The sequence below is a fragment of the Nerophis ophidion genome, linkage group LG14 (assembly GCF_033978795.1).
Source record: "Nerophis ophidion isolate RoL-2023_Sa linkage group LG14, RoL_Noph_v1.0, whole genome shotgun sequence".
NCBI classification, from domain to species: domain Eukaryota; kingdom Metazoa; phylum Chordata; class Actinopteri; order Syngnathiformes; family Syngnathidae; genus Nerophis; species Nerophis ophidion.
In genome coordinates, this window is record NC_084624.1 from 28942022 (window position 1) to 28955751 (window position 13730).

At 38.1% G+C, this 13730-nt stretch overlaps 1 protein-coding gene across 3 annotated transcripts in view; it reads right to left on the bottom strand.

Annotated features, from left to right (window-relative positions):
* Nucleotides 1–13457, bottom strand: part of LOC133568414 (laminin subunit alpha-3-like) — a 183812-nt gene extending 170355 nt beyond the window's left edge. For 2 of the 3 annotated variants that reach the window (XM_061920318.1, XM_061920317.1), the window contains exons 1-2: nucleotides 13021–13457; nucleotides 5962–6114 (exon numbers count right to left, since the gene is read on the bottom strand). In XM_061920318.1, the coding sequence (XP_061776302.1) occupies nucleotides 5962–6114; nucleotides 13021–13290 (423 nt within the window). In that variant the 5' untranslated portion in view covers nucleotides 13291–13457. The remainder of the gene's footprint in view (nucleotides 1–5961; nucleotides 6115–13020) is intronic. The other variant, XM_061920320.1, reaches the window with a different exon arrangement.
* Nucleotides 13458–13730: the final 273 nt, after the last annotated feature.

The following is a 13730-nucleotide window of genomic DNA, read 5'->3' on the forward strand; positions in this document are numbered from 1 at the left end:
TCAAAGTCAAGGCCCGGGGCCAGATCCGGCACTCAAATTATTATCAATGGTCCCCGGGATGATATTTGATTAGTATTAGAACCGGCCCACAGGCCACAGCCGCCTGCTGCTGTTTTGCATGCACCAATACTCCATCAGTGTTGGCGCTAGGAATTTTCAAAATGGGGTGTCAGAGACCCCATCAAGTCATAAAAATGGGGTCCTACAGTAAATTTATGGGGTCCTACTTTTTTGTTACGTTTTAAAAACAAATGATAAATTAATGCATTATCCTGTTATATCTCACATTCTATATTGTGTTTTGGAAAAAGGTTGTCATAAACATTACTTAATTTATTATAAAAATAATACAAAAGAAAACACATTTTTATGCATACCGTATGTAAATATATTCAGTTATAAACATTCATTCACTTTCTTCTTTCCTTCATGGATATAAACTTTACCGCTGCCGGTATATTTTTCTGTATTTTTATTGTAATATTTTTTGAATGTGTTTGTTCTGTTTTCGGCCAAAGTAAGACAAAGAAAACAATCTGAAGTTATCTTTATTTTTTTGTTTTACTGCCATGATTTTAATAGTTTGGCCCGCGTGCTAAAATGAGTTTGACACCCATGATATATACCAAGGTGGGTATTGTATCGGACAGCGCGGTAAGATCAATACTTTTGTTGCAGAAAATCGTCTTCTTTACGTCCAAAAAATTACTCAATTTTCTTCACAGATTTTATGTGACCCCCCTTCTAGTCTGTCAGCGCAAACAGCACTTTTTCCTCAGTCTGTCTGTGCTGCTGCTCACTCAGGCACCTTTTGCACCTCCCCTCCCTGCTCTACTGACTACTGTTGTTATTTTTCACATATATTATTTTAATAGTTTTAGCGTTCCCGAAGAGTGGACAAAAACAGTGTGTGTGTACCTAACTAACCTTAGCTATCATTTGATTTTTCTATGATTTTTTTATGTTGTTGACGATTACTGTAAGTTGATTCTACACGCATATGAACATTAAGCATTTTAAATAGTATGAAACATTGCATGTTTAGTTAATAAATGTTTTATAATAGCAACAGTTTGACCTGAGAACTGATTTTTCTTCTTCTTGAATTATTTTCTACAGGAAGAAATGGTTGGCCTGTATCCAGGAAGTACCTGAGAGATATCACTGTATGGCACATACTGCAGTTCAAAGGTCCAATCTGTACATTCCCCTCAGGTTTTCTTCTTTCCTTTGCTCTGTTTTCAACTAATGCCCCAGATATAATCATATAAATAACCAAACACTAATAGTTGGAAATGTTTGTTTCTATACACTTGGCAGACCATCACATTTTTATTCATAGGATCAGCGGAAACAGCTTAAGAAAAAGAAGAACAAAAAAAAAAACCTTTGAACCTCAGCGTATATCAACAGTTCCATTATCTAATTGATCTAAGGGCAGCTGTATTGAAAAAAGCCACCTGCTTGGTCTTGAAAGAAACCACAGAACCTACTCAGCTGCTTCCAGGCTTACCGACAATATAAATGATCCTTTTTATAATACACCCACAAAGCAACCAGAGTGTTCCTGAAAAGTCAAATCTGGACTAGCAGACATTGGCAAGCAGCAATGCCTATAAAAAACCACTAAATCACAGTATTGCTCTGCCAACACCTTCCTGTTCCATCTTCAAGACTTCAAAGATTCTTTGTGGTCAATTTCCAATGCTTCTGTCAGGCCGCTTTGATGATAACATCGACTTGTGAACAAGTTGCCAAAATCTACTTTAAGGTTTTACGACAGCAAACTAATTAATAATCTTTGCATTACAGCCTTTTGATTGTTTTAGAACAACTTGGATGTCAACCAGTGGCATCAGGGGCGCCCCTCGCTATACACTGGTCAGGGCATATAGAAATTTTACTGCAAACTAATTCTTAGCCTCTTCCTATTCCGTCAGCGTTAAGGATATTATCGCAGTTGTCCCTTGACATTGTCAGTCTGCCTGTGGCGCACAGCGCTAATGCACTGGTCTTGCGAGCTACCTATAATGCAAGGGTCGGGAACCTTTTTGGCTGAGAGAGTCATACAAGCCAAATATTATAAAAAGTATTTCCGTGAGAGCCATATAATATTTTTTTAAGACTGAATACAACTAAACGCGTGCATTTTTAAGTAAGACCAATATTTTTGGACTATAATAAGTCTCTTATTCTTTTTAATAACATTGTTATTCTGAAGCTAACCAACAATAAATAAAATACTTCGTAACAATAATGCGACTTCTTAAACAGGTGCGGTAGAAAACCGATGGATGGATTAAAATGCATGAGAATGTTTTATATTTTGAATGTATTTTTGACACAGTGATTACCAGCGGAATTATTCATTACTTATCGTTTTAAGCAATGTCAACTAAGATTTATCTGAGAGCCAGGTGCAGTCATCAAAAGAGCCTCATCTGGATCTAGAGCCATAGGTTCCCCTGCTATAATGGGTTCCGTCTCTGGTGGTAATTGAGGCAGAAAGTCTTGATAATTTAAGTTATTATATATTATCATAATTATTACTATATTTGTTATTTTGCATCAGAAATAACTGTTAGTTATGTCCAAAAATGGGTTAATTAGGTACAAAATATCTCATTAAATACACTACATAGTTAAGAACTAGATGAGGCAATTTCTGAAGGACCTGCATGTGAATGCTCCAATGCAGAGGGTAAATTGAAATGCTGACAGAATGTCGAATGAATGTAAGAATAGTTTGAATGTTGGAATGGTTTGAATGTTGAAGAGTTTGAATTTCCAGGAAAAACGGAATTTGGGAAAGTGTTAGTTTGAATGTCCAGGATGAGTGGAATGTGTTAAAGGTGGAATGGTTTGAATAGCTTTAAAATGTGGGATTTGTGGAAGTTTTAAAATTTGATCATTCATTTTGAATGGAGAAAATGTCCCTGAATACTGCGAATTCTTGGAAATCCGGGATTTTTTTTTAATTGTTGAAGTAGAGCACACAATTTTGAACAGGCTGAACGTTTTTGGAGTTGGAACAGTTTGAATCAGATAACAAATGTGGGAATTGTGGTACTTTGAAAAATGTTCCATTCTTTTCAATAAGAATTTCATGGAAATTTGGGAATTTCGGGAAAAGCGGGAATTTTTTGGTAAATGTTAAAAGACTTGAATGTTCTGAAAGAGTTGAAATGGTTGGTGTTGGAATTTTTCAAATAGGTCGAGAAATAGTTAAGTGGTAACATTTTTAATTGAGAAACGGTATTAAGGAATTTTGTGAAAATCGGGAATTTTTCCAGTTCAAAAAACAACTTTATTTGTTGTCCTGATTAAGACATACTTGCCAAACCTTGAGACCTCCGATTTCGGGAGGTGGGACGGCGGGGGCATGGTCGGGGTTGGGGCAGGAGGCGTGGTTAAGATTGGAGGAGTATATTTACAGCTGTTGTGTGCTCAGTTGTGCACTGCACTCTCTAAAAGCCGTAGATGTTATTGTCACATATGCATGAACTTTTATTAGTAGATTGCACAGTTCAGTACATATTCCGTACAATTGACCACTAAATGGTAACACCCAAATAAGTTTTTCAACTTGTTTAAGTCGGGGTCCACGTTAATCAATTCATGGTACAAATATATACTATCAGCATAATACAGTCATCACACAAGTTAATCATCATAGTATACATTTAATTATTTACAAACTGTACATTATTTACAATCTGGGGGGTGGGATGAGGAGCTTTGGTTGATATCAGTACTTCAGTCATCAACAATTGCATCAACAGAGAAATGGACATTGAAACAGTGTAGGTCTTACTTAGTAGGATATGTACAGCGAGCAGAGAACATAGTGAGTTCGGAAAGCATAAGAACAAGTATATACATTAAAAATACATTCGATTGTTTACATTAGGTTTTTACAATCCGGGGAGTAGGGATGTGAATGGAGGAGGATCTTAGTAAATGGTGGAAGTTGCTTGGAGGTGTTGTGGTGCATATACTGTAGATGGCAGCATTGTCCTCTTTAAGAGTGTTACAACATTGCTGTTTGCGGCAGACGAACTGCTTTACGGTAGACAAAAACGTGACTGCTGTTGTTGTGTGTTGTTACCGCGTTCGGAGGACATTAATGAAACTGCCTAACAATAAACCCACATAAGAAACCAATAACTCGCCCTCGATCATTCTACAGTTATAACGTCATTGGGCAGACACACTGTTTATATTGTGGGAAAGTGAACGTGAAAACAGGCTGTCCTCACTCAGGTCCGCATGGAGCTGGAGGGGGCGTGGCCTCCAGCTCCGCCTGAATTTCGGGAGATTTTCGGGAGATTTTCGGGAGAGGCGCTGAATTTCGGGAGTCTCCCGGAAAATCCGGGAGGGTTGGCAGGTATGGATTAAGAGGAATGATTGGACGGTGGAACAGTTGAAGTGGGTTGAAAAATGTGGAAGGAGTAGTCGCCAGAATAAAGGAGAAAAAAAGGGTTTCAAAAAAAGGAAATTCTGGGAATTCTTGGAAAAAAATTTTAGCATGGAAAAATTATAGTTTGAATTTTCAGGATGAGTGGAATATGTTGAAGGTGGCATGGTTTGAATCAGTTGAAAAATGTGGAAATGGTGGAAGTTTGAAAAATGGCCAATTAATTTCAAATGGGAAAAATGTCCTGGAAAACCTGGAATTCTGGGAAATCTGGGAATTTGTCAAGAGAAAGCCCTCGATTCCCAAATAGGCTGAACAGTTTGAAGTTAGAACGGTTTGAATCGGGTGAAAAATGTGGAAGGTAGAACGCGCCAAAATCTGGAGAAGAAGAAGTTGAATAAATTGATTAATTTTGTTGTAGAAAACCATATGTGTGAATGCATTGGAGCATTCACACAATTATACAATACAATATTGATATAATAATAATTTATAAATGGTACAAACATTGCTTAACACAAAAAAGTATGAAAAAATGGGAGTAACCTCCGAATAAAATTAACCAGGGCCCTGAGTGTTGAAACGTGTTCAACTACAGAGGTTCCATTGTAGCTTCAGAATCTAATAGAAGGTAAAGTATAGGTAGTGGACCATGTAGGACACCTCTCTTGTTGCATCTAACTGATTTTATTTACTTAGTTAATCAAAAAATGCATTTTTGGATTAATTTTTAGCACAATGACTACGTCACAACTGTAGGACAGCCTGGTTGCAAATACTACTGTATCCCTTACTGTTGCTTTAAGACACTAATAGAAAACTCCATATCTCAATATTTGCATTGAACACGCAGGAAAAAATGCAATGGCGGCAGATGGAAATTTTTTACACACATGCTGGTCTAAAGGGATGCTGTTAAAAAGTCAATTGTGAGCAACACATGTGTGCGGTAGAGACAGGCGACAGCCTAGTAGCAAGTCATAGATCTCGCCGTGTCCTTTACTGCAGTGTAACGCTCCCAAATACACAGAGAATTACCACGTAATAAAACCAGGCGTCCTCCCCAAAGGCCGTGCACGCGTCCATCCGCATGTGTACCTATTATATTTAGCTATGCGGGGGGGTCTTTACTCAGCTGTCTAAAAACATGGACATTGAAAAGCCAGCGACACACTAGGTGGCAACTGGTAAAGTGAAAAACAACAGCCAGGCCTCCATGTTCACCTTTCAGAGAATTCCACACAGTGGATAATTGGGCATGAGGTGCAAAATTTAACGGGCCGTGAGCCAAACTCCTGCCACGGGTTGTGATGGAAGCATATTTGCCAGCCACGGGGGCGTGAACCCGAATCCTGGCAAGCATCCCATTGAGCATTATTCACATGATCGACCACTGCATGAGCTGACGACGCTCAAAATCAAAACAAGCACTCAACACCTTTAGCCTAAAAAAAACACTAGAAATGAATGGAAATGTTCCACCACAAGCAGCGAAATAAGCATCAACATAAGGCAGATGAGTCAATAAGATGTGTTCAACATACTTGTCCCAGATCCAGAGTGATGTTGATCTCATTGTAGCCCAGCCCTTTGGACAGAGGAGGACTCTGCCACCAGCGCTCCGTCCCGTCGATGGCGTTGGTCACCGGGTGGGCTTTGCTTGGGTCAGCGGCGTTGCAGTAGTCGCAGAACTGGCCCTGGTCATTTACAAATAGTAGGTTAGGACACAAATCAACAGTCAACACTGCCTGTGAATACTTTAGCTTTTTATTATAAAAATAACAAAGTTTACCAGTTCAAACGTTAAGTATCTTGTCTTTGCAGTCTATTCAATTGAATATGGGTTGGAAAAGATTAGCAAATCCATGTATTCTGTTTTTATTTACCATTTACAGAACGCACCAGTTCCCAAATGTTTACTGAGTGTTAAAAGGAAAGACCATGTAACACAATGGTAATGATGCCCCTGTGCCAACTTTTTTGCAATGTGTTGCTGCCATTAAATTCTAAGTTAATGATTATTTGCAAAAAAAACAAAATACGTTTCTCAGTTCAAACATTAAATATCTTGTCTTTGCAGTCTATTCAATGAATATAAGTTGAAAAGCATTTGAAAATAATTGTATTCTTTCTTTATTTACGATTTACACAACGTGCCAACTTCACAGGTTTTGGCTTTAGTACTTTGAAGGACGGAAATGGAGTCATTTTTGAAAAGGTGCACATAAACCTAGCCTTCAATTAGACCAGCGTTCAAAATCTGGCCCACTGATTTTTTTTTTTTTTTAAATCTGTCATGTCCAGTTGCTTAGACAAATCATATTGTTGATAGAGATGCTCATCTGTTTTATGGATTAACTTTACAATATAGATACTTCTCATGCTGCCAATTTTTTTTTAACCAACTGTGGCCCCTAATTTAAAAAGTTTGGGTACCCCTGAATTAGAGTATCCTACAGAGACAACCATTTTTATTTCAATATTATATAAAAATGCAACTTGGAAAACCTCTGGAGTGGTAAATGTGAGAGGTAAATGTGTCTCGCATACAGTCAAGCCTGGTGAAGGAAGCATCATGACCTGAGGCTGAACGGCACAGCGGCGCTGTGGTTCACAGAGACACTAAAACATGAATTGGGTGTGACATGTGAAGCAGAACATGATCTCTTCTTTCGTTGGGAAAAGGGGTTGCACGGCAAATTTCCAACATGATAAAGAGCCCAAACACACCTCCAATATGACAATAGCCTTGCTGAGAAAGCTGAAGCTGATTGAGGGGCCGAGTATGTTGAACCTATGAGCATATGGTTTTCTACACCAAAATTAATCTATTTATCATTTGTCATTCTCCAGATTTTGGCACGCTCTACCTTCCACATTTTTCATCCAATTAAAACCGTTACAACTTCAAACTGTTCAGCCTATGTGGGAATTCGGGCTTTTACTTGACAAATTCCAAAAATTCCCAGATTTCCCTGAAATCCTCAGAATTCCAGGTTTGCTGAGACATTTTTCCCATTCAAAGTGGATTGGCCATTTTTCTAACTGCCACCATTTCCACATTTTTCAACTGATTCAAACCATTCCACCTTCAACATATTTCAATCATCCTGGACATTTTAACTATTATTTTTCCAAGTTCAAAATAATTCCAGTAATTCCCAGAATTTCAAACAATTTTTCACCCTTTTTTTCTGGGGACTACTACTTCCAAATTTTCCACCCACTTTTACCGTTCCACCGTTAAAATATTCCTCTTAATCAGGACAAAAAACTAAGTTGTTTTTTTAACTGGAAAAATTCCCGGTTTTCCTGAAATTCTTGAAATTCCTTAGAACCATTTCTTAATTTAAAATGTTACTACTTCAACATTTATTGAACGATTTGAAATATTCCAACACCAACCATTTCAACTCACTCAGAACATTCAAGTCCTTTTTAACATTTTCCCAAAAATTCCTGCTTTACCCGAAATTCCCAAATTTCTATGGAATTCTCATTGAAATGAATAGGACATTTTTCAAAATTCCGTAATTCCCACGTTTCATCTGATTCAAATGGTTTTAACTCCAAAATATTCAGCCTGTTCAAAAATATGTGCTCTCCTTCAACAATAAAAAAAAAATCCCGGATTTTCAAGAATTCAGTTTTCAGGGACATTTTCCCCAATCAAAATGAATTGTCCATTTTTCAAACTTCCACAATCCCCACATTTTTCAACCGATTCAAACCATTCCATCTTCAACACATTCCACTCATCCAACTAACACTTTCCCAAATTCCAAAACAAATTCTGTTTTTCGTGGAAATTCAAAATCTTTAACATTCAAACTATTCTTACATGCTTACATTCAAACTCAGCATTTACACACAATTCCTTTAGTAATTTCCTCATCTATTTCAGTTTCAAATTTTAATCGGATTATTCAATTATGACTATTTTAAGAAACTAAAATTTTAAAACATTTCCCACACACACCAACGTTTCCTGCATATTCTTTTATTTGTGGCAACAAATGAATCAGAGAAGTGTGTCTTGTGTCGTGCATTATTCGGTAATCACAAAAAAGGGAGCATTTGCTCCACGAGCCCGACAAAACCTCCACAAGTGTGAAAAGCAACCTTTATCACTGCTATAAGTGCTAAGAAGACAGAGCTCAAAGACAATCTTCTATCATTTGGCCACAGCTTGCCTCTTTAGTAAAATAGGTAAACCAGTGGTGTTTATGGAATTTTTGTATAGACCTGTGGAACATTGTTGGAAAATAATACACCAAAAAAACCCAACAATTAAAAACCTGCATAAAGAAAGGAGAAAAATATTACATGTTGATAGTAATAAATGTTTTTTTTGTTTGTTTTTTGTTTTTTTTTAATCAAAAACTGAAAAAAATAGGAACGGATATTTTTGGACGAAATATTGCAGCCCTAGTGGAACCTAAGGTAATCCGGCACTTGTGGAGCCTCTTTAAGCAGAAAGAAGGAAGGTGGCAGAGAGCAAGTGATGTCATAGTGGAAGAGAATTAGTAACAACATGTGTGGTCCTGGTGAATTCCACGCCCATGAGGTTTAAGGCAGTGTTAAATAAAAATGGCAGTCACTCATGATTTAGACACTGTGACGTTTACTCAATTATGTTGCCGGTAGCGTTGTGCCACATATCGGCCGATCTTCATTGCCAAAAAATGCCTTTCAATGCCGATCACAAACGCCGATCCCTTTTGGGTGACACTGTATTTATTTTTAGTGCCCCTGCTGACAAGTTAACAGCTGAGTATGTGTCTGCATACACAGTGTGGAGCCGCTCCGCTAAGGTAATAATAATAATCACCGTTATGGTGGCAAATAAACTACTTTTCTTTGTATTATTATCAAGTAGCATTATCATTGGAGGACAAAGGTAAACATGTTCAAGACCGAGAACAAGCAAGAGCAGGCATGCTACAGCTAAGATAACCGCTAAGCTAGCTAGAAACACCACCAAAAAATAAGTGCTTAGTAATGTTTAAGGAGTGTGGATGGAACCAGGTTACAGCAGAAAGTAAGCATAAATCAACAGGGAACAAACAAGTATACAAAAAAGAGTGTACAGAAGATGATATAACAACAAATGTTGCTGAGTCAGAATTGTCACAGTCAGTGCAGGTGGAATTCCTGGAATTCCCGCTTTTCCAGAAATTCCCAAACATCAGTGAGATTCCCATTGAAAAGAATGGGACATTTTTCAAGTTTCAAAAGTCCTACATTTTTTATCCGATTCAAACCGATCCAAATTCAAAATATTTAGCCTTGTCAGGAATTGTGTGCTCTACTTCAACCACAACCATTTCCACATTTTTCAATCGATTCAAACCATTCCACCGTCAACACATTCCACCATCCTGGACATTTAAACTATCCTTTTTCCAAGTTCAAAAACTTCCTACGAATTCTCAATATTACCGTTTTTTACAAACTCTATTTACACAATTTTTTCTGTCGACTACTTCTTCCACATGTTTCAACCCACTTCAACCATTCCACCGTCAAATCATTCCTCTTAATCAGTAATAAAAACAAAGTTGTTTTTTGAACTGGAAAAATATCCGTTTTCCCGAAATTCCAGGAAATCTGTAATAGCATTTCTCATTTAAAAATGTTATTACTTCAAAATCTCTCGACCAATTTGAAAATTTCCAACACCAAACATTTATTAAGAACATTCTATTTTTTTTGTATTACCAAAACTATTCCCGCTTTTCCCGGAATTCCCATATTTCAATGAAATTCCAGTTGAAAAGAATGGGGCATTTTTCAAAGTTCCAAAACTCCCACATTTTTCAGCCATTCAAACCATTCCAACTTCAAAATATTCCGCCTGTTCAGGATATGTGTGCTGTACTTCAACAATTATTACAAAACATTCCCAGATTTCCTAGAATTCCCAGGATTTTAGGGACATTTTCCCCATTCAAAATTACCGTATTTCCTTGAATTGACGCCAGGGCGCTAATTAATTTAAAACCTCTTCTCACTCCTGCGCTTACCAGAGGCATGCGGTAAAAGTAAGCATGCGCTAATTATTTTAAAACCTCTTCTCACTCCGGCACTTACCAAAGGTATGCAATAAAAATTTGAGTGTGATGTAAGCTTCGACCTTAAATCCAACTGAATAGCTCTTAATCTTCTTCCCTCTATGCGATTTCAAATTCCCGGAACTGAAATCAGCCTCCTCCATTTTGAAAATGATGACAGGGGAAGTGTCACGAGTTTGACCAGGCGGTAATACTAAGCATGCGCTAATTATTTTGGGAAGCGAGTTTGACCCAGCAGCAATTCAAGGCAGGCGCATACTATATGCCCTGCGGCAATTCAAGGAAATACGGTAATTATGATTTTTTTCAAACTTCAAGATTCAAACCTTCAAGCTATTCTTACAGTCACACCACATTCTGTCAGCATTTCACTTCAACTTCAGCATTGGAGCATTCAGACACAATTCCTTTAGAAATTGCCTCATCTAGTTACATACACACTAATGTCTATTTGTGTTCACTCATTTTTAATGGATTCAAGTTGCACACTGACTACTCTAAAGCCTTTCCTAAGTTTAATTTCTATTGTATTGTCCAATGATAAACTGCAGGGGAAAGCGAGGGTTTAAATACTGTATCTGTGGTCTTTTGTATATCTCGCAATAATGTCTTTACGACACAATGCAACCAAAATATGCAAAAAGTGGGGTCTAGTTTGTCCCCAGAGGGTCAGAAATTGGACCCCTGCTGTTGTTAAAAAAGTTGGCATTATGTAGCGAGACGTGTGCGTTTCATTGTGGGACTGGTATTGTCCATAAAGTGATGTAGAGCCCTCCATGGTCCACAAGAGCTGAAGGCTACTTCCTTCACCAACAATGAAGTGAACTTATAAGGATTTCTGGCAGTTACAAACTGATTGTATAAAAGTAGCTTCCCAAAAGAGTACTTTAGCACCACAAACAGTGAAGGTATAATGCAGGGGTCAGCAACCCGCGGCTCTCGAGCCACATGCAGCTTTTTAGTGCCAACCTAGTGGCTCCCTGGAGCATTTTTAAAAAAGTATTGAAAATGGAAAAAGATGGGGAAAATATATTTTTTTGTTTTTGTTTGAGGACAAACATGACACACACCTTCCCAATTGTTAGAAAGCCCACTGTTTAATATGTTTGTGTGTATGCTTAACTCATGAAAGTATTTGGTGAACATCGTTTTGTCCTACTAATTTCAGCGGTTGTTGAACTCAACATGGTGTGGACTTTGAAGCAATATCTTGTTTACATGTAAAATTCTTCCACTCATTTGTCTCATTTTGTCCACCAAAAGGTTCATGCTGTGCGTGAATGCACAAGCTAATCAATGCTAACATGCTATTAAGGCTAGCTGTATCTACATATTGCATCATTATGCCCTATTTGTAGGTATATTTGCGCTCATTTAATATCTTTTACTTTTATCCTCTTTGTATATGATTTAGTTTTGCATGTCTCTTGACATATTTTCTGTAAGTAATATTGGCTGTATTTCAGATAGGTTTTTTTTTACGCCATGTTGTTCCAGACCACAGCAAACATTACCTAGCTTGACAAATATTAAAAGAAGACAGCCTTAACACATCTATACCTTTGGCAAAGCTCCTTCCCCCCATTCTCACCACATTCTACAGAGGCACTATAGAGAGCCTACTGACCAACTGCATCTCTGTCTGAACTGTAGCCTCTGCAGAGAGTGGTGAGGACGACCTAAAAGATCATCAGGACTTCTCTTCCTCCTAACAAGGAAATCGCAAAAAGCCGCTGCCTGACCAAGGCTCAGAAAATCTATAGAGACTCCTCTCACCCCCACCAAGGACTGTTTTCACTGTTGTACTCTAGAAAGAGGTTCCGCAGCCTCCGTAGCAGAACCTCAAGGTTCTGTAACAGCTACATCCCTCAGGCCATAAGATTCTTGAACGCATCAAAATAATCCCCTCAATTCCCCACATAAAATGGATTAACTCGCTGGAATGTAAAGACAATATAACATAAATCCATAAACGTTGATGCATATGCAAAAGTGCAACATATGTATCCGTACAGTAATCTATTTATTTATATCTGCACCTAATTGCTCTTTTATCCTGCACTACAACCAGCTAATGCAACGAAATTCCGTTCTTATCTGTACTGCAAAGTTCAAATTCGAATGACAATAAAAAGGAAGTCTAGTCTAGTCTAAAAGCCGGTAATTTCCAGGAGTTATCTCACCTTCTAAGTAGCCTCTGATTTACTAATGGTTTCTAATGTTGTAAAAATGTGCAGAATAAATATTACATTTTAATATTACTGTCAACAAAGATTTGCTTCAGCCTGCGACATAAACCGGTAGTCATTTTGTTAAAAGTCTATTCTGGCTAATATAGACACTTACTTCATGTGTTGCCTTCATTATAAGACTTATATGAGGTTTTTCGTTTTTTGAGGCTCCAGAAAGATTTGTTTTTTGTATTTTTGGTCCAATATGGCTATTTCAACGTTTTGGGTTGCGAACCCCCGGTATAATGCATGTAAATGGTGCTGATTTTACCCATGCTGTTTGAACGCATCATCTTACTTGTATATTGTGAGTGAGAACTCCAGTGGTGGCTCCTCCAACAAGTTTACAGTACAAATCAGACCTCGGCGTTCCAAAGTCATCCTTCCCGCAGGTGGCTGTCGCAGAGATCCTGGATCCAAGCGCCAGGTTGAAGTAAGGTGGACTCATACTAAAACCGCTCAGCCCGTCCGTGGACTCCTGCCCATTTGTGGACCTGGAGGGAATAACGGAGATATAGACAGCGATGAAGAGATGAGCTCCGGTCAGGGTTCTCTCCATGATCCACATTAATAGGCTCCCTGGGTGCGGGTCTTGGTCATGGGAAGACGCGACGCGTCATGCAGGCGGTGAGCTGCGCCATTTGTTGCGCGATAGAAAACTTTGCACTCAAGTCCAGTTTTTCAATTTGACTTGAAGTCAAAAGTGCAAAGAAGTTTCTCTCTCGCTGCTGACGCTCTCAGGTGTCGACTCCTGACTGGCTGCGTGGGAGCTGGCGCAAAGGTCTCCAATCAAGATTTGCATACACTTTTCTGATTAAATTAGTTTTCGTTCTATTTCATTTATTTGAAAATTATTAGCACAAAACACAATTGCTAATTATTTGGGCATTTAAAAAAATACCTAAATAAAGCTTGTTTGATCTTTCGAAAGGAGGGCCACAGCTTAACAGTATAAACTAAATATTTGGCGACATCTGCTGGTGAATTTATGCAACACGCGGATTTTCT